Source organism: Scatophagus argus, chromosome 16 (genome assembly GCF_020382885.2).
Source record: "Scatophagus argus isolate fScaArg1 chromosome 16, fScaArg1.pri, whole genome shotgun sequence".
Taxonomy (NCBI): domain Eukaryota; kingdom Metazoa; phylum Chordata; class Actinopteri; family Scatophagidae; genus Scatophagus; species Scatophagus argus.
This window is the reverse complement of record NC_058508.1, coordinates 6,597,010-6,618,632: the sequence shown is the minus strand read 5'-3', so window position 1 is coordinate 6,618,632 and position 21,623 is coordinate 6,597,010. Positions and strand designations below refer to the sequence as shown.

At 43.3% G+C, this 21,623-nt stretch overlaps 1 protein-coding gene across 7 annotated transcripts in view; it reads left to right on the top strand.

The window, feature by feature from the left end:
* Nucleotides 1-4,120: 4,120 nt before the first annotated feature.
* The window catches only part of LOC124072655 (RNA binding protein fox-1 homolog 2-like), a 42,254-nt gene continuing 24,751 nt past the window's right edge, over nt 4,121-21,623 (top strand). For 2 of the 7 annotated variants that reach the window (XM_046414206.1, XM_046414205.1), the window contains exons 1-2: nt 4,136-5,237; nt 14,818-14,868. In XM_046414206.1, coding sequence (XP_046270162.1) covers nt 4,983-5,237; nt 14,818-14,868 — 306 coding nt within the window. In that variant the 5' untranslated portion in view covers nt 4,136-4,982. Of the gene's footprint in view, nt 5,238-14,817; nt 14,869-21,623 lie in introns of all 7 variants that reach the window. The other 5 variants (XM_046414203.1, XM_046414207.1, XR_006845565.1 and 2 more) reach the window with 5 other exon arrangements.

The window sequence follows — 21,623 nt, the reverse complement described above, 5'->3', positions numbered from 1 at the left end:
AAAAAAATTCTTAAAGAACAAAGGTAGTTTCAAGTATTTTTTCCAGGTTGTCAAATACTGATGTTTTTGGTGGAGATTTGACATCCTAACACTTGGCTGTTTCTGAATATGACACAGAGTCATGCTCACACGTTTATTAATGTGGTGTTTAATGTGATGGTTGTTCCCACAAAGCGTAATGTGATTAACATGCTCTTCCAACCCCACAGTGACTGTGTCAGCAATGATGAAACACCATGTGCCAGTTGTGACAAGAGCTAATTAAATTAGAGAGAGAAATCTGTACAAAACCACATAACCAAGATACTACAGGTTATTTAAAATTACACACCTCAAAAACACACATTTGTCTTTCAAATAAGTAAAATTGTGTGCGTGTGGCTTCTGCAACATTCTGTAGGGGGCCTTGAAATCTACCTTGCTACATCGTCTATTTTAACAACAATTTACAAGCAAGATAGAAGTGAAAAATGCCAAATGCAATTTCCTAGTTCAAGATCGCATCTTTGAATTCCTTGTTTTATCCATCCAACATCCAAAGATAAATTAATTTTCTAAATAGTTTTTTCAGCACTTCTGCTCTCTCATCCCAGTGCCAAACTTGCTTGTGCCAAACCATGGAAACATTGTGCCACTAAAACACAGATGTTCCTACAGACTCCATGGTGTATTTTTCACAACCAATATCTTTTCATGACCCGTGAGGTCTGTGGCTGTAATAAGAGAGTAACAGCTTCTGCAGACTCTCACAGCCTCTGTCAGTGAAACAGGCGGCTGTGTGGACCGATGTAACCTCGCCGCCGTCCATCATTGCAGGTTCAGTGGGTGGCAGGGGGACGGATAGCAAGAGAGAGACAGAGGTTGATAGAGTGAGTGACTTAGAGAGAGAGAGAGAGAGAGCAAGAAACACACACACACACACACACACACACACACACACACACAAAATACACTGCATTCTCAGCTGCTCATACGCACACCACACACAAACACACACAGTTTCATACTGGCAGTTGGCCTAAAGTGACAGCAATCATTTGGCAGACAGGTGAAGTGAGGAATCAGTGCAGATTCACATAGGTGTGTGTGTGTGTGTGTGTTTATAAACCGAAATGTGTTCTAAACTTTGACTCATCAAAGTAGCCACCTTTGGCAGATATAACAGCTGAACACACTCGTGGTGTTCTTTCTACAATGGAAATCAAATATCCTTCAGGAAGTTCTTCCCAACTTCTGTCCAGTTCATCCCAAACCAGCTCGATTGGGTGGAAGTCTGTAGACTTTGCCAGCCACTCCATGTTTTCAAGCTTACCATCTCGTTCTTTTTTCCTAAGGTAGTTCTGACATAGCTTGGACTTATGGTTTGGGTCATTATCTTGCTGTAGGATCAACCCCTGCCCAAACTAGACCATGATGCTTCTTCCTCCATGTTTGATGAGGAACCATCCTTTCGCCTACTTGACAGCTTACAAAAATCCTGCATGATGAACTGAAGACTTCAAATTTTGATCCATCAGTTCATAACTTCCAGTCTTCAGTAATCCGTTGGTGGTGTTTCATGGTCCAGGCAAGCCTCTTTTTCTTATTCTGATGTGTTAGCAATGGCTTTCTTGGTGCAACTCAACCTGTCAAACCTGCAACTCGAAGTCTTCTCTTCACAGTTGAAACTGAGACTTGCTTACTACGACCACTATTAAACTGTGCTTGGAGCTGTTGTCCTGTGAGCCGCCTACTCTCAGAAGCTGGTCTTCCGATTCCGTTGTGGCTTTCGGTCTGCCAGACCTCTTCCTGTCCAGTTTCTGAGTGCCTTATGATACTTTGACTTTCTTCGCAATTTCTCTGTAGGAAAGACCTACATTTTTAAGTGTTATGATGGTCTGTCTCTCTTCCATCAACACTACTTTCTGCAGTACAATATTGTTCAAATAATGCTCATGAGGGTATGGTATCACAGTGTGTTCCAACGCTACTTTTATACAGACAGGGGGTCAGGGGTTGTAAGTAATCAAGAAAAGTTGGGACACATGTAGGAATTGGTAGCACCAACTTTCAAGGCTTGATCAACCTCCTGAAATAGGCACTTTTGTATAATTCTGAAATGTACATTATTTTTCAGTTTTGGGTAACCTTACCTTCAAGGCACTTCACCACTTACCTTTGTACCATTTCAAGCTATTCTTAGGATTTGAACTGCTTGAATTTCAATAGAAAACAGGAAAAATTGAGGTGTTCAAAAACTTTTTGTGTCTATATTGAATACATTTCAAATCAATACATTTGACTTTTTATAATTCAAAAGAGGCCTTATTGCATTGAAATTTTACTATAAAAGCAAAGAAACCTTAGAGAGGAGCCACCTCAGCCAGACCGACATTCAAACAGAGCTCCCAGAAAACTCATGACTCTAAACCAAATGCTGTGAACAAAAAGTAAACTATTAGATGCATAGGGAAGAATCAACCAAAAAGTGGCAGATTATCTGACAGCTGTCACCGATCCAAAACTGAGATAGCTCTTGACAGTGTACATACTCACTGAGCACAGCATTGCAATGGACAGGAGCTGCCACAGGCCCAGTTTGCTCCTCAGAGAAGAAAGACTGTGCAACCAATGCACACAACAGAATGCTGAAACCCAGCTGCACCCTTTAACCTTCTGTAGGTCTACCAAGAAATCAGAGGCATATGCTACCCACAATGAAAATATCCATCCATCCATCCATTTTCTATACCGCTTATCCATCAGGGTCGCGTGGGGCTGGAGCCTACTACGGGCGAGAGGCCCAGTCACCAGTCAATCGCAAAGCCAACACACAACCACACACTCTCACACTCACACCTACGGGCAATGTAGAGTAGCCAATTAACCTAATGTGCCTAAGGTATTGTGGGAGGAAGCCAGAGTACCCGGAGAAAACCCATGCAGGCACAGGGAGAACATGCAAACTCCACATAGAAGGGCCCAGACCGGGATTCGTGATTCGTGAATAAATAATCAATAACAACATGGTTGTTGTTATTGATTATTTATTCATTTTTTATATTATTTTTGTGTACAGCATAGGGAACTGTAACTTGAGTTTTTGTCATCCTGTCTTGTGTTGTATAATAACAATTGGATTCATCTTTTAATAACACAGCAATAATACAGCAAGACTTGAGCTGTCCAATGGAATACAGGCACTGTGGGGAGGACTGTCTGTCACCAGTGTATTCCTGTACCAACCATTCATGCTAATTATTGCACATGCATAAAAATCAACTATCTTTAAATACAATCTGAAAAACAAAACAAAACAATTGCTGCAATGTTTATGCAGGTTTGCCACTATAAATCTTTCTATGCAACAGCCATGTTTCATTAATGTTACCTTTGTGTTAATTATTTGAGGGAGGGACGTTTTTCTTTTAACATGGAAATGCCACTTAAGACCCACCAGGGGGCGCAAAAACATTAGAAACGTGACTGTAGTGTACCGTAATAATTCCAAATAATCCACTTTAGGGACTGCAAGTGAGCTTGCTGCTGGCTTTGGTTTCTGTTGTATTTTATATTCCTCAATCCTTTATTTATGAGGGGCTGTTAGCTTAGTTTATTTGGTTTGGTTTCAAAATTACACATACACAATATTAATACAACAGAATTTACATGTTTAACTGAATATATTTATATCTTGAAAAACTGAAGAATTTACACTCTCTTATTTTCAAATGCGGGAATCCATCGTCTTTTTGGTAATGTTAAGATACACCTGAGACATTGTGTGTTATGATAAGCAGAGTCTGCACAAAACAACAACAGCAACAAAAAAATCCCCCCCAAAAAACATTTATATCAATTCGGCGACCTCCATTATACACACACCAACATGGATAACTCTGTTAGAAGCTTGCTGTATAATGTAGCTTTTATTTTATATTCCTTAAATTTGCTTTTTGTCTCTCTTGACTGTGGACATATTCTTACACGGGTCTCTTTAATTGCATTTTCAATGTGTTTCATTGTTCCGAAATATGTAGTCTTAGGTGAAAAAACAAATGTGTTGGCAGTGTTATGAGCAGCAAAACAGCAGCATCTTCCTTTTAATTCGGCTTAACAGTGAAATAAGTGAGGATAAAGAAGGAGGGGGCCTCGGTGGTACTGGTAGGGAATTTGGGAAAAGAAGAAGGACACAGAGAAAACGCAGACCTCAGACCAGTCCACGTCACTTCACTGTCCTCACTCTCTCTCTCTCTGAGCCCCGTGCCCGCAGACAAATCTGACCGCGGATCAGCGTACTCGGGCTCCCTCTACACTACGAGTTACACCAACTGGGACTCAGACCAGAGGAAATCGTGTTCGTTGGCAGCGGAGTCCGCACGCCAAGACACATCCATAGCAGACCACGGCGAGGGAAGAGACGGTGTGATAAGAAGGGACTGAAATCAAGGGGAAGGCTGGTAGGAACAACAGAGGTGTTTGAGGCAAAACACAGTAGACGGCGAGAGGAGAAAGGACGGGCTGGCCAAGCGCAAGGAGAAGTATTACGCGTAGCTAATTTCCAACATTTTCTATTATTGGCAGCGAGAGTGTGCTCTCCGAGCCACATTTATAAAGAGAGCTAGCGGAATGTAATGCTAGCAAGCTAGCTAATGTTAGCTAGCTAATTAGCTTGTCAGGCATCCAGGAGTCGGACGTGTGATCTTTATTAAAATAGGTCACTGTTTGGCGTCGATTTACTTTTTTTGGGGTGGAAAACAGTGCTGAATGTGTTTTTTCCAGAAACCAGGTATGGTCATGATGTTCAGCCTCGAATAGCTAACACCAAGTTGGACAATAAACAGTGCTATAAGCTGCCTATATTGATGAAAATCTGTTCTAAATTATCCGTCTTCGCTTTTGGGGAAAAGCCAAATCCATTGTGAATATCGAGCTGTGGACAAAGCAGAAGGAGAAGGCAAAGGTGAAAAACAGACTTTTGACTGGTCACTGTCTGCCGTCCAATGTTAATGTCGACCGACGTTGCATCTATAATGCTACCCGTTAGTCGGGGAATAATGGACCGGGAAAGGGACATTGATACATCAGCCGGACCTCTTGCAAACGCGGCCGGGGGTCCAGCAGCTGTCCGGGGAATGAAGCGAGGAGACCCGGAGCCCGACGCTCAGGCAGCCGCTGCCCTGACTGACTTAGCCGGGGCGGAGTGCAAAAGACCCAGGATAGACGGGACCGGGAGTGTTGTTGGTGACATCGGACAGGTAGGAATATAGTGTTAGCATATATACTCTTGATTTCTCACATCTGTATGTTTTTATTTCATCTAAGCCTTATATGTGCAGCTTTGTAACAAAGTATCATGTGCCCCCCCCCCTTTCTTCCTCCTCTTCTTCAGTAAAAGCTTTTGTTCCTAAGCATCAGCAGGGGATGATAATGTTTTGATAGGCCCTTTTCTCTCATCAACAACATAATCATGCATCACTGCAGCATACAGAAAATCCTGTAATTAAAACGAAATGAGAGGTTTATGAATTACAGAAGATGTGGCTTGCTGAAATACTGTAACTGTGCCTCCTGGAGCTGCTCAGTGAGGGCAGCATGACCAAGCCAGACAAAGGTAACATGATACAGACTCCATTGCTATGACAGACAGCAGCACAGCAAAGATCAGACCCATTCATCATGCCTGTCTCACAGAAAGTAACCCAGGTCTTTCATATCCATTGCAAGGCACAAAGTATATATATTTTCTATTCACACAGATGAAATCAATTATCTGCGATGGTAATTTGCAGTGAATCATTATGTCAATTCCTGATACACACCGTATGTGCCATTAATCGCTCTGTGCCCCCCTCCACCCCCCACCCCAATTGTCTCTAGGTGTTAAAAGAGAGAGGCAGACAGGGACTGGGGGAGGGGTCACCACAGCGAAAGACAAAGAACAGAGCCTTTTGGTGCTGGCTGAAGGAGGAGAGAGCTCAAGGGGGCCCTCCTTAACACGGGTCTTCCCTGCTTTCATGACTCGACTGCTGAGACAGCAAAGCATCATCAGCACTCGTTCCAATGTGTGTATATTACAGTAAACCAGGGGACTGCCCTCCCTAGCTCTTTTTGGATCTATTACTATTTATTTCTCATTCTCTCTTGTGAACACATGCCCTACACGTCATTCATACACCTACACTCTTTTGAAGAGTCCATAATCCAACAAAACAAGGGAGGATTTTAGCTGCCGTCTTGTGTTTTAGTCCAGGGAAACCAACAGTAGTCGAAGGGCAGGTGGACATGATTTGAGGTCATCTGCAGGTAATTGAATCCGGGGAACTGGTAAAATACTTTAATTGGCTGTGCGACTGACCTGCTGCAATGACAAATAGGTCCTGTGTAATGCCGTGATGCCTTGTGAGCCTCACAGAGGATGGACACTGATGATGGGGAAAGGTTATAGCCCTCCGGCAAAGATGATGTGACAATGAGCAGCATGGAATGGGGAGGTTTCTCTCTGCCTATCAGTTGTATTGATCGCTGGGGACTAGGGGGGTCACGCTGGAAATGGAGAGACTGCTACAGAGATGTGGAGGGAGGGCGATGTAGAAGGGATGGGTGGATACACATGGGATGAGGGAGAGAGGGATGTATTGAAGGAGGTGGAGGACAAAGAGAATTAAAGAGCAGGATTTGAATGGACATTATATTTGCAGGAGAGAAAAGACACTTTGGCCTGGATGGATGGATGTAGGGTGACATAAAGGATGGAGGCAAGGCGAAGAATCCGGGAGTGAATCAGAGCCATTAATTTTCCTCCATCAGGGATCATGATAAGGGACGAGAGGAAAGTGATGGATGATGGGAATTATCGAATGGGGGGAGAGATTGGTGGTTGGGTTTTGAATGAAAATGAAGGGTTGAATAACACTTTCACAAAGAGTAAATGAAACTAGAAAATGACACTGAGGGCTGATGCCAGCAAGTCAGTCAGCGTGGTTGAATGGCAGAGGCTTACTGCAGCCGAGTGTAGCTCAGGATGTGGAGGATGAGTTCAGTGGATGCTTCTATAACTAAATGAACCTGACAATTACCATAGTATTCCCATTGAGAGCTCCAGGTAGTGGATTGCTGACCTTCCAGGCTGACTGTAAATCAGGACTGTAATAAATGAAAGTGCAGCCTCCTCTTCTTTTTGTTGCTCCTGCTCTCCTCCCCCTCTCTGCCTCATACAAACTGCAAGCCCCCTCCCTGCTCCCCTCTAGCTGTCCTCTGATTTCTCCCCCTCCCGTCTTCCCCCAAGCATATTTCCAGATTGCTAATTGACTCCTGGTTCACAGGCTTTCAGTGTGCCAGTGAGTTGAACCACCCCAACCCCTCCCCCACCATTTTTTATTATCGCTCCCTTTCTTAGCCCATCTTCCATCACTCAAATGTATGCAAAAACATCCATCACTCTACATCAGTCTTGTGTCTCGTTTTTTCTCCTCATCTCCTTCATGTATAGTCCCTCTTCTATCTCTTCATTTTTCTGCCACTGTCTTTGTTGGCATCATTGACGTGTCCCCTTGAGACAGTGCTGTGGTCCACTCAGATGCAGTTGGTGTACAGTGTCTAAATCTCGATCGGTGTCTCTCTTTCAGTTTCACAGAGCCGATTTGTCCTATCGTTGGCAGTAAAGAGGCTTTGTGTCGCACTAACGAGATCAAAGCTCATTTAGGAGAGGGCATTAACCAGACTGATCGCTTTAACAGACCAGAGCAAAGGGAGGGGGGGGTCAGGCAGGGTAGCGGGTTGATACGAATGGACAGATCACTGAGATAGGTTAGTACCATGTTCACCACGAGCAGTACTCGTCACATCGAGCGTTGATTGTTCCTGTGAATACGTGTACCTGCGTAAACATTTTCTTGTCTCCCCATGAGCCCAATGAGAAATGTAGTCTCTCATATTGGTTGCTAATGAGAATATATATGCTTCCAAATGGCATCTTTTGACCATTTACCTTAAAAGCAGGATCCTCTGGAGATCTGTTTGGATTTGTCTTTGTTACTGGAAATACATTGAGACTCAAACTTAAGATACTTTGTGTTGTTAACAGTATGTTTTTGCAGTAATGTCCCAAAAAATTAATATGTGACATAATTGATTGATTACTGTGTAGATTTAGTGGCATCTGGTGGTGAGATTTACTGACTGCAACCAACTTAATACCCCTCTTGCAACCGCTCCCTTTTCCAAGCATGCAGGAGAGCCTATTGTGGCCTTCAGGTAATGTGACAAGGTGACCAGCCATCTCTCTGGACCGCTCATTAAAACACAACGATTCTTAGTTTCAGATAATACACTGGAGTAAACATTATTATGAATATTCAGTTTGTGCAACTAGAGCCCCATAAATCTGACCTGCTCTGTCTTTAAGCAAACATGTTAAACCCTGGGTGGATGCAGCTTGATAAATGTGAGACTTTGCCTTTATGAGTTTCATATATTTGGAAGTCTCTTAACTTTTATTTGACTAGGCAGGCAATCTGCAAAGTAAGACTTCAGTTTGGTCTTTTTCATGCATATTTGTCATTATTTTCGACATTTTATGTATTTAGATTGAGATTAATTTATTTTATTTACCATGAAATCATTGGTTGTGCTTTCTTCTCATTAGGTGTAAGATCAAATGCTCTTTCTGCCTTTGCTCATAATGGCATATCCGAAGAATGGATGCGTAGCCACAGTAATAACTTGCATGTAGCCACAGAGACTATGTGTAACTGTAGCTTAAAAGACGTAATGTCCTTCAGAAGTCATCAGCCTGTAGTATTCACTGAAGGGACGAAATATCCACAGAGGGGGAAGAGCATTAAAGAGAGACCGAGAGCGTGGGTTAGCATGTGCTGATGAGTGTTAATTTTGTTACACAGGGTTGTACACAAGCCTACTTTGTCTGACGTTCTGCTCTCTCCTGCTGTTTATTGATTGCTGTTAAACTTTGAGCCACAGCACAGCGGCAGAGTCACCCTTGACTTTTGAACCGGCCACGATAAGCTAAAAATTCCCCAGACAGAGTTGCTTAACTCATATTTTCCTTCACTCTCTCTTGGTCTATCGCTCTTTGTATGCGTGTGTTCAGTTCAGTTCACTGTGCTTTATTGGCACAAGTGCAGCCGCTGATTGCCAAAGCACAAAGGAATAATCAGATTGGAGAAAGGAGAGGCACCATTCATAAAAAGAAGGGAACAGAATAGAGCTCTCTCTTTTCTGTTCTCTCTCTCTCTACTCTTGTAAGGCACACTGGTTTTAGCTCCTTAACATGACACTGGCATGTTAACGCTCCCTTTATGGTGATCATGTCACCACTCCCCCACCCTCCAATCCTCCTCCCCCAGGCTGCCCCCAAACTGTCATATATGCTCCCATCTCCAGCCACACACACAGTGAAATGTCGATTCAGTGTTTCACTTACATGGGGTCATCTGTGATGCATTGTCACAACTGTCACAGTGTCACAAGTAATGGAAATCCAGTTGTGAAATGTACTGGATCCATTAAGTTGTGTGTGATGCTTTGTCCTCTTAAAGATCAACCATCAGTCATGTCTTATGATGAGTACAAATCCAAGAAGTTAATGCTGAGCGCTGATGTAACACATTATCAAATAACTGTAATACTGAAAATCTGAAAACCTCACATAGATGTGTTCTAATTTAATTTATTAGGCATTTTAACATAATGCATACAGTGGGGCACTGCAGGCTGTTCCACCACGACTAACTGAAATAACTACATCTGACTGGAAACAATGAAGTAGCCTGTTGGTGCAAGTTACAGGGCAGAGAAGGACAGACCAGATTTCTCACTTTGTAAAATGAAATAAAACTTTTGGGTATGATGAAATAAATAAAACAAGTTGCCAGAATTTTTGTATATGAATAATTACAGAAATTGAGGTTTGAGGTCATAGATATTTTTTATTTATTCCACACAGAGCTTTTGATTAAATGTATCTGTGGTGATTCTCAAACAGGCAAATGAATTAACCAGTGCTGGATATGAGTGCTAAGGAGCTCACAGTGGCAGTTGTATTGTATGTGTGTGGTTTATTTTTTCTTTTTCTTTTTTTTTCTTTTTTCAAATAATAAATTTTTGCCTAATCTGATGTACTCATCTAGGACTGGAACAGAACAGAACGTGGAAAAGAAAGAAAAAACAAAACTTGTGGATGGTTGAAATTCATAAAATAACCTGAAAGCATAATGATGCACAGTGATTATGGAGTGAATGCATTATGGCAGTGTTTTGTACGTATTACAGTCACTACACAAAGAGATCATCTTCATATTCTTCACATTTGTTACCATGTAGAGAGTCCCAGATGCAGGTGAGCACATCAGCACTTGCACATTTGTGAACTCCCAGGTCATCTTCTGTTATTAACGGGCCACACAGTCAGAGGAGAGCAAAAAGTCATCAATAAATCCACCCAGCAAATGCCCCAGAGACACATGTTTTGTTCTTGTCAGGTTGGAAAAAATATCTTGAACCCCGTTCATGTCAGAAGCATCTGAGACTCCTAGTCTTTTACAAAGTACATCAACTATAACTAAAAAGAGACAGAAATAGCTGGGTAGGTGTAGCTGTCCCATTCTATGGACATATTTTCATCTGAAGAAGGTGCAGTTGTAAGAAATATGCTTTCAGTCTTTGGGGAAACACTGCAATGTATCTCGGCTCTCTACCCTTCCTCTTGGTTGACTTTATGTCCCTGCTTATTGACTATCTCCATTGTCATTTTCAACCTCATCATTCATCCTTGATATCCCGTTTGGAGCATAAGACATTGACAAATCACATCCATCGCTTTCTGTGCTCTTCGAGCTGTTCTTTTAATTCCTTCTTGAGTTTCTGGGTATTTTGTGCTGGCTGCAGTTTGATGCTTTTGGAAACTGTTTCCATCAACGTGTTTTTATGTTCATTACAAGTATCTGGTTAGAAAAGGTTGGTGGAAATGGCAAAATTTGAGAAGTAGTAGGAGAAGTTGTTTCCACTGATGGTTTCACAGATATTTGGTGATTGACAAACACTTGGGTTTATTTGTGGTTAGAGTATGTCTCATCTTTCTACAGTCTGTTCCCACTTGGGTATGATTTGTTGACTTCATTGAGTTTTGAGGTTGCTGATTACTTTGGGCCAAAGATCGGCAAGAACCTCCCACGGACAACGCTTGATGAACGATTGCTTTTCTGTATGTCAGGAGCTTTGAAGTACGGGAAGCTGTTTAAAGTATTTTGACTGGCTTCACGTGGATCTCCATCACAGCTTCTGTTGAGGTGAAAGGCAGCACTTTGCGAAAGCCGTCGTCCTCTGCAATAGTTTGTGTTGTGTTTTTGTCAAAAAGTTTCACAATTTTAAACTCTAAGGCGTGTTGTTTTTACATTTGATTATATCACTGAGGCCAAAATAAATCCAAACATGGGAGCAGTTCACCTCCTCAGGCTGTTCTCTTAGGGCTTGCTGGAAGCCTGCAGGAGCCTCCTTAATTACCCTGCTCCCCTCCTCCCTCTGTCTCCCTTCTCTCTCTCACCATCTGTTGACCTCATGTCATTTTGCCTTCCTTCACCACTGCTGCTCCTTTTTCTTCTCCTGCTCCTACTCGTTTGCACCAGCAACTCCCCAACTTCTTTCCTTCTCCTAAAATAGCAAGTCGGAGAGAGAGAGCAAATAAACAAGAAAGACGCCCTTTAGCTTTGCCCTCCGTGCAGTTAGAAAGGGACAGAGAGAGAGAGAGAGAGCGAGAGAGTGTGTTTATGTGTGTGTGACTGCTTTTCTGTGCTTTTGCTGATCCCTGCCAGTGCAGTCTGAAGCCCGCACAGTCAGTCAGCCGCCGCCTTCAAAGGCTCCTCCTCACTCACAAACTATATGGAATTAACTTAATGGAAACTTGCAGAAATGCAGTATGAAAGCCCAGCGTTCAACCTGGACAGGCTTAGCGCAGCAAGCTGTGTTCAATTTTGATTTTTTTATTTATTCAACAAAAAAACTGTATGGCAGGCTTAAACTCAAGTGCCTTTTCCTTACTTTTCAAGACACACAAACATGTAATATACTTATAAGCACTGCCATATGGCTAAGAGAGTGTGTGTCTATATGTGTGCTTTAGTGTGAGTGTGCGTAAACGAGAGTCTCTGAAAAGTAGGTATCAAGTTCAGACCCCAATCCCTTCCCCCACCCCTAAAGAAAATATAAATCACATGGCATTCTTCACTTATGACTCATTGTCTCCATTTTGCAAATGTTTCACTGCTTTATATTTCTCTCCCCTTTCTTGGCTTTGGCCGTCTTTTTCCCCACATTCCTCCTCCTCCTGTGTGTGTCTGTCTCTGCCCTTATTTTCATCTCATTCTGTTCTTTCTTTTCTCCTCTTTCTGCCCCCCCAACTATCCACCCTGCTCCCTCCCTCTTCTCTTGCAGACAGATTGATTCCAGATGTTGCTAAACCTCTCCCTCCCCCTGTTCTTCTACACAAACTCCTCCTTCTTCTCTTTCTTCTTTCCACTGTAGAACCAACAGTGACTCTATAATTTGAAAGTAAGGGTATAATTTTGTTTTAGACTTCACATTTCCTCTGTCTTTTTGAAACTTAGTGCAGCACCCTTATCCTTACTTGACTGCAAATGTGATAAAACAACATTTAATCATGTGTAATTGCATTTGTTTTGTGGTAATACTGCTAATTTTTCACATTTCTTAAGCTGCTTTGGTGGCCCACCACCACTGGATGACAATAAAATAAGCACTGATAAAAGACAATATTAAGCCCCAGTGTTTGTTGTGCTGAAACCAGAATGTCAGCACAGCCATATTTAAAATGCAGTGCACTGTTGGTAACTTCCAGCATGCATCTCTCTCTTTTTTTTTTTATTTAAAATGGGAAGAATTTTCTCATTCTGGTTGACATCGCCCAAGGCTTTGTAGACTTGGGAGTCTGCTGTGAACAGCTTTCTTACTACTGCATTTCTATTTGTGCTGTGGTGAGCACCAGCAGCCTTTAACAGTCAGTATTTGGCTGAATACAAGCTTGTCCATTCCCCTGTAAATGCGGCGCACCAAGGAGAGTGTTCCCCCTGGGGACGAGGCACGAGGGGGAAATTGGTTCCAGATGAAACAGGAAGTGGAGAGTGGAGACAAAGAAAGGGCTGTTTCAGACAGGGAAAAAGGAGGACCGAGGGCCCTGAGTGTGGACAAACACACACACACACATCATACAGAGTCAGAGTTTACTGCCCCTGGCATCAAAAGAAAAATATTTCTTTTTCTCATTCTTATCTATTCTTTTCATGTGGGCCATCTTTCAACGACATACTCTCATATTCTTCTTTGGCTTCTCTCTGTCCCGCTCCGTCTAGACACTTCTCCCCCTTCTTCCCCTTCCCCTTCTTCTCCCCCTTTACTCATACATCATCACCACATCTGTTTTTGATTTTAACCTACATATCTTCAAGTCATAGTCTTGCAAGTTGCAGTCCATGAGCCAACACAGCTTCAAGCAGCTAGCGTGACTACATGTTTAGACAAACAGTGTGTCACTCTGCCGTCGCTGTGGCCCTCTGTCGCAGACGCTTGCTCTTGATTGGCTGAATGAAAGCTATCAGGAAGTAATTCCCACAGGAGGCAGCTCGAGGTCGGGGCCAGGGGGTTAACTCTCTGTTGACACTCTTCAGAAGCCAAATCTGCCCTTCTCGTCGCTGTGGCTTTGCACGGCCCACATTCAAGCTGTTTGCTGAATGGACGGGTGCATTCAGGCCAAGGGGGCAGCTCATGGATTTGAAACATTTTGTTTGCTCCTTGGTCCTGCAGATTATATGTAATGGAAACATCAGCAGTTCTAAAGACTACCACCCCATCCCCCAGCATACACACACACACATTTTTCTTTATCTTACCCCCTCAGACCTCTCCCGTACTCCTCTCCCTCATCCTCCCCCTTTCCTAGTGAGACTGAATCCCGCGGCATGAGTTTCACTAGGCGGTCATGTTTTCTCTGAGAGGAATGCCAGCAGGCTAGACTGTGCTGGTGTCATCTCTCTCACTGCTGTCAAAATATCATCCTTTGGTTAACTTTCCCTATTGTTCCTCCTGCCTCCTCATCTCTGTCTCTCTCCCCCTTCTCACCTATCTCTGCAGCAAACAATGGTCGCTCTCGCCGGGGCAGAATGACACTGGAGGAGAAAATAATAGTCAGAGAGAAAGGAGAGGAACAGAGACAGAAATAATCTAATTAAAAGTAATTACAGAGCAATTAACCACAACACTGGTTTCTGGGGCAGGGTCGATGAGGGACGGGGGCTCAGCCTCTTCTAGTGGATTTTGATTGGTTAGTTTGGTTGGATGTGAAACGTGCAGTGATGGTTCACCAGTCATCCACACTAAATGCTAAATGTTAACTTATTTTGCTTCAGGGAAGTGTCCTTTATCCTTGCTTCAACTTTGTTCTCCCACTGAGCACAATTTTATTTTTTATAATTGTGACCATTAAGGAGCAAAAGCACTCTTCTGACGTTTGGATGTGGTTTAACTTTTTCAGTAGTAGTGAGCAGTGCTTTCAGGTTATACACATTGTGATGCTAAAAATGCTAAAAAAAAAAAAAGATATTGAAAAAAAAATCCCATTTATACCCACCCCTTGCTTTAATATTTTTTCTCTTTATTTAATTTAAAAGCAAGCTGAAATGGAAATTTGTGCCTGAGAATGCATTTCACCTGCAATGTAAAAGTTTCAGATTATCATGCTGCAGCCACTCAATTTTTCAAAAGCCCAGCCACTCACACCGCTCTCTTCCCTCCTGTTGTCTCTTGCAGAACAATGAGCCTTTAAACCCTGGTTTCCATGGATACCCACCTCACAGTCAGGTAAGAGATTAGTGACTGCTCGCAAACCTCTGGAACTATAAATAAAAAAATAATTCAGAATCCTTGACTCACTGGAGATGTGCTAATTTTGGCTCAAATCCTTCTCATTCAGTTTCTTTGTCATGGGATATAAAAGGAGAAGTAAACTGAATCAAGAATGAAGCAGTTTGACACTTCTTTAGGATAGTTGATATTCTGGTCCTTCCTTCTGGTCCTTTTTTGCAGGTAGTATAATTCACATAATTTTATGAACCTACACTTTATTCTGCCACGGGGAACGTAGTTTTGACGTCCTGTGGCAAGATAGGCTCTGTTGCACTAGGACATCAATACTGAGACAGTTATGAAGTTCTGCATTGGCCCTTTCATTTGTCTTCTGCTACAGTCTGTGGTAGCTAATAAATGGTGGCTGTTAGAAGAACAGATAAAGGAGGAACTGGTTGTGATTGAGCTTCTCTTCATAAATGCTTGACCCTCATAACATCGAGAGAAATGATGCCATCACCTTTTTTCAACTGAGCTCTGCACTCGTTGTGAAACATTGTTTCACAATACCATTCCTATTCTCTCACACGTTTTCTCTTTTCATGCCTCTCTCGGTCTCTTTGCCGCTCTCTCATTCTAAGTATCTCTCCATGCATATTGCTCTCAGTAATGAGTGCCTTATGTGTGCAGTGTAGCGGCAGGGTAGCTGACTATTTTCTTATCTACCTCCAAGCAGCAGAGCACACTGAGCGGCTCAAACCAGCTCAGTACTGGTGCGCGTGTGTGTGGATGTGTGTGCATACATATGCAAACCCCATTTGAGGTGAAGAGCTGTGTATCTGAGAGGGATGTGCATGTGCACCTTCTTTGTCTGTGTTTGTGTGCATGTGTCTCCAGCTTGTGTTAGGGATGTGCAGCTCTCAGGCATTGCCACAGGAGGGGAGTGTTGGTCTGTGAGCCTGTTTCGACCCCAGCCTCCCTCTCCACATCACATCATGGGCGATTCTCATCGGCCTCATCTCCTCTTGTGCATTCTTTTTTTTTTTCCTCCTCTGCTCTGCTCTCCAATCCTTCTCTATGCTTGCTGTGTCCTTTCTTGGGAACGCAGTTCTCTGCGAGTGCGTGAGAGGGACTTAAAGAGGACGACACTGTAAAAATTTGGCTTCTCCAGTTTGAAGTTCATTTTGCATAGATTTCCCATCCCTTGTGTCCGGCATTCAGTTATTTTTATTTCAGCCTTGCAACAAAAAATAATGATTTTGAGCAAGATCGTAGGCAAAAAAGGAATGCGAGGATGAGACAGAGAAGTGGAGCAGAGGTGAAACAGAAATGGAAGCAAGTTATTCAAGATGACTTGCCTGCAGGCCATAAATTCATGCAATAGTCAGTTGCACAGTCAGAACAGACTTATTTTCCAATTGTGGTCCTTGTGTGCATTGGTTCATCTGTTTACAAGACAAACACCTGGGCAGAGGACACTCATGATCTGCGGTATGTCTGAACTCCCCTTGTCATCTGTTAAATTGAGAGCCAACGCACACTGCTGCATTTGTTTCATAAATGATTTAAAACTCGTCCCTGATAATGTATTCTGCCCTTGAGCACACATGTTAGGAGTCTCCAGCACACTCGCTGCTGGTTTTCATGCAAATGGAGCTAACCAAGCCGAGCTTTAGCCGGATTGGCTTGTTCATTGCTGCAGTCCATTTGTCTAGGTAATGCTCCTGTCTGATGTTATGTATGCATGTTTGAAACGCCTGTAGGCCTGCTTGTGTCAATATGACTGTGTTAAACGGGGACAGGCTCCTGTGGGTGCCTGCTGCTGCTGCACACTGTGAGGTGTGGGTGTGTGTTTGTGTGTTTGTGTGCGTGTGCGTGCGTGTGTGTATGTGTGTGTGTCTGTGCGTGTGCATGGTCATTCTGACCCATGGGGCTGTGCATGTCACTCTCTTGCTGTTTAGGTCACGGAAATGATCAGGGCTAATAACACACACAAACATGCATACAGACAAGTCTAAATCTGTAATTTAGCTAGACCTATACAGTATTTCGAAGCAATTGCAGGTTATTACTTGTCCATTAGTCACTGCAATTCTTCTAAAAATGTTCTGGATTATTCCTATAGAAAAGTTGAGCCTGAGCAATTGATTATGTGTAGATGCTGTTATTTGAAGGGGCAGGCCTTTGTTTGAGTGAGCTGATTAGTGTGGGATGGATATAGCCTTTTTGTTTGAGTTGGTGTGTGTGTGTGTGTGTGTGCCTGCCTGCCAAGGTGCAGCCGCATGAATATGATCACAGCACATCTTTGTGTACATTATGTGCATGTGTTTTTTGTGTGACTGAGCGTGTATTTATCACTGTGTTCAGTCTGTGTGCTTAATCCTCAGATCATCCCCTATTCATCCTCTCATCCTCCTCACTTACAGCTCTAATCCTGTCATCCCTCGCTTTTTTCACCTCTGCCCATTATCTATTTATCTCTCTATCCCGTTATCTCTCACTGGCACCCACTGCCCCTCTGTCCCAGGCCCGTATTCCAGCCAAGCTCGCTTCTTTTGCCCCCTTTTACCCCCGCCACCTCCAATCACTTATCTTGCCCTCCCTCATCCCTCCATCCCTCCGGGCCCAGTTCTAGCCAGACTCAGCAGATGTCTAAAAGCTTTGCATCAGGGCTTTTTTTCCGCAGAGTTCAGTCCCTCCCATATGAAAATGCGGTGCAAGGAACTGCACTCTCATCTCTGCAAATTAAGTGCCTCCCAACAATACAGTGGTGGGAAGTGAGGGAACTGAGCCCGAGCCAGAAGAAAAAGGCGCAATGCAGCGTAATACAGATTCATGTTCAGGTTGAGGTTTGGATGCTGGAATTGGGGCTGGCGCTCCCTCAGTTTTGTGAGACTTCCATCTGTGTGATGAAGGCGGCTGCAGCAGAGAGATGGTGATCTAGGAGCCTACCCACGCAGCTAGCTACCTAGCTGTCTACCGACTGGCCTACCTACCGCTGCTTTTTGGAGCTGACAGACTGCCACGCAATAAATAAATCATCAAAAAAAAAAGAAGCTGCAATGCAGTGGGGGTCGCATTCGTGTTCTGTACTCTCAGGCAGCCAGTGTGTGGATAGAAGAAGACAGCATCTTCTTCCTTCCTGTTCCTTTTCTCTCTCCTGGGAATTTGAGAAGACAGCAACAACAGCTTTCTGACTCCATCAAGGCAGAGGGTTAGATGGCTACATGGAAGGATTGATGCTTTGATGGATAGGAGGGACTGAGGCTGAGAGGGAGGGAAAGTTTTAAAAGAGGGGCGGGAACAAGAGGAAGCAGGGGGAGCAGCAGGACGTGTAACGCGAGTGTGTGAATGACAGACGCAGAGCAAAGAGAAGAGAGAAAGGAGGCGAGAAGAGACTCAGGCTGTCAGGAGGAGAGAGACAGAAAGGCCCGAGGGGGATCTGAGCAGCGGGGCCAGGAAGACGAGGAGAAGAGAGGGAGAGAGTGACTGGCAGACGATCCTTGCGTGCCGGAGAAGTGGAAGAAGGGACACCGGCAAAGGGAAGGAGGAGGAAGAGGGAGTGAACGAGGGAGAATTTGAATGTGTGAGACAGACGTGGACTGAAGCCATCGTCGGCTCATGGTCTTAGAGCACAGGCAGAGGAAAGGAGGAACAGGAGGAGGAATAGAGCCACTGAGGGAAGGGGAGAGGAGAAGGAACGGGAAAGTGGAGAGCTGGTCAGCAGCAGTTGTTCCTCTAGATCAAACAATGATGGGGCTGTACTACCCTGCAATGCTACCGGTAAGTTCACCACTCTAGCAGAGGCTCTTTGTGTAAACAACTCAGTGCACATTTGGAGAACTGCAGGATCAGAGATAGAAAAATGAGACGATTTTTTTTTATGATTTATTTTCATTAGTGAAGTTTGGCTTGATGAAACAGTAATTGGTGTTCTGCAAATGGCATGGCCTGCTTTGGTTTGCTTTGTCTTGGCCCAGGTGAGGCCTTTGTCAGATAGTTGGCAGGGTATCAAGCTAACAGCAGGGCTTGTTCCTGCAACTCTGCTCCTTTCACGTTTTTAACTCTTCACACTCAAGTATTGTTAATTGTTTTAGAAGATGCCATGCTAATGGCTTACTACCACATTGTGATTATTAAACATTTCGTCCTTGTGTTGCTGGAGTGGAGACAGTGTACGAGGAGGCATTGTCCTTATTATGTGCTCACATAAGCATTGCTGAATGGCAGCACTTTTGTCACCATAGCATATTATGTTTATACAGTTGATGTGTGCTAGGCTGCTCTTAGCATATGGTGGGCGTGTCTGTGCTACTTTAGCTGAGAAACACCCTGAGGATGAGAGCTGTTCTCTAGCTCTGTTCTAGCATGTCCTGCTCTCGGGTCTTGGGTTCCTTTGGGCCTTGAGGGGTGTTAGGATAGAGGGGAGGTACATGCAGACATGAGGCAGCAACCACTGCTTGGCCGCCTGTGTCAACACGCATCTACGTTGGATGTTGCATGCTCTCACCATGCTGACTGCACTCAGTGTCGTGTTGTATTTCATATATGTATATGTGTGTGTGTGTCTGTGCGTGGGTATCTTTTTGTGTGTGTTCGTGTGTTGTGTGCACAGAGGGTGGAGGCTGAGACTCTGTCAAATGATTCAACGTTGTCATCCAAGCTGTCCATGCAGTTTAAACTTCATCTGTCCCTGGATTGATGGAGACAGGTGCCAAGGCACAGTTGTTTCTGTACACACACAAACACACATGCACGCACACACCAGTTGTTGCTGCAATACTTTGTCGCCCCCCCCCCCCCCCCCACTCAGACACATAGTTACTATTAATGAATACACAGCAACAGCTCTGTTTGGTAACATAACCACACTCACCACTACCTGCATTTTACCTATTGCTCATATTTGTGAAACCCTGGACATCAGCATTAACACATAAGCTGCAGTTCCAAACCTATCACAGAATTACACCACGGCATGAGCTGTATATTCCTTCAAATGATGTGTACAGTTTGAATCGCATAAATCACTGCTGTGTTTATACTTAAGAATCTAAGGACAAACAGTGGTGTACCTTTTCAGAATATATTTTTCTTTATTTGGTCAGTGTCTGAAAAGCTACAACAGCCCCTACTTGTACATGGTGAAGTAGAGGTATGGGTTCTTTTTCTTGTGTTTTTCCTGTTTTCTCTCTCTTTCCCCCACCTTTGTGTTTCTCCCCCTGCAGGCTAGAGCAGCTGTAAGCTAAACAAATTATTCCTCTTCAAAGAGAATGACGCCAAATGGAGGATGGCTGTAGTAACTAAGGGGTGGGTGGGGGTCACTTTCATGCGGGACTGCACTTTAAAGGTGACACACCACCAGTCACACTGTCCTCTGTAAAATTTATGGTACTGCTCTATTTTGGATGACACATCATACTGCAGTTTACACTGTGGTTACAGTGTTTCCTTTGGAACAACAGGTTTGCTGTGGGGGCAGTATCACCTTGATTGGGTTGTTGGCGGGGGCTTTAGTCACTAGTTACTTTATTTTTGCTTACAAAACATACAAAGAGCTTATAAAACAAGAATTGTGAAGGTGTCACCTAAAGATTGTGATTGTGGGCTATGGGTGATGGCATTTCTCACTATTTTCAGAATTTTTACAAATTTAATGATTAATGAGGAAACTAATCAGGAAATTAATCCATTATGAGAAAAATTAAAATAATTATAGGTTGAATTCCTCTTCAAAATAGTTAAAAATGAACTCCACTTCAAGCAATGACAGTAAAATCCTGCTTTTACCATCTAATGAAACAATGTATTATAAAGAAACAGTCACACACCAGTCAGGGACATTTGTCTGCATGCAAGTACTTATATTTTACATTTCCTAATTACATACTTAAGTAGCATTTTCAGTGCAGGACTTTTTCTTTTTACGGTGTGGTAGTATTTCTAAGGCCTCTGAATACGTCCTCCATCACCATCCCTCTCTGTCTGTCAACAAACAAACACTTAATTATTATATGAAATAATGCAGTTGTTTAGACAATTAAGGTTGGTGCACCCACAGCCAAACTGCGGCCATGAAAAAACCAGACCTGCGGAAACACTGGGATAAGAGTAGCCATTAAATCCTCTCTTCAAGTCTTGCTTGATGCCACCATTTAAATTGCCGCTCTCACTACTACAGTCTGGTTATCTCTAACAATTTATGTCAAATTTGCAAAAGCAAAGTTCATGCTAGACAGTGTATTGCCCTTGAATTGAAAGCTGGTTCATAAGAAATGAATAAAGTTATGTATTAATGTCTACATCATATTAAGTCATTGTCATATGCACAAAAGGTCACTTTTAATCAAAACATGACATGGTTGATATCTAGCTAGATTAGCTATCTTGGGGGATTAACTTGAAAAATACTTTTCACTCTGATCTTCTCTCAGTTTTTTTGCTGTTGAGGCACCTTCTCTGTTAGCCAGGTGTGAGGCCATGAGAGTTGACTGATCAGTGAGTGGATTCTGCTCTTTTTGGTCTGTCCCTACATGCCAGGTGGCTAATACTAGCTAGCAGCTCTCTGCAGAGATCAGCTGACATCAATAAACACATGGAGGAGAAGCAGGCGATTTAGAAAGCAGTCTTTTCTGCTCTATCTGTACTGATGTCTGTTCTCTACTTAGCTGAAGCATCTGCTACTGACCATCCATGACTGTATGGCATGGACTTTATTTTTAAATGTGCATAATGGTGACAGCTTTGTAAGCAGTGGAGGTCTCCTATAA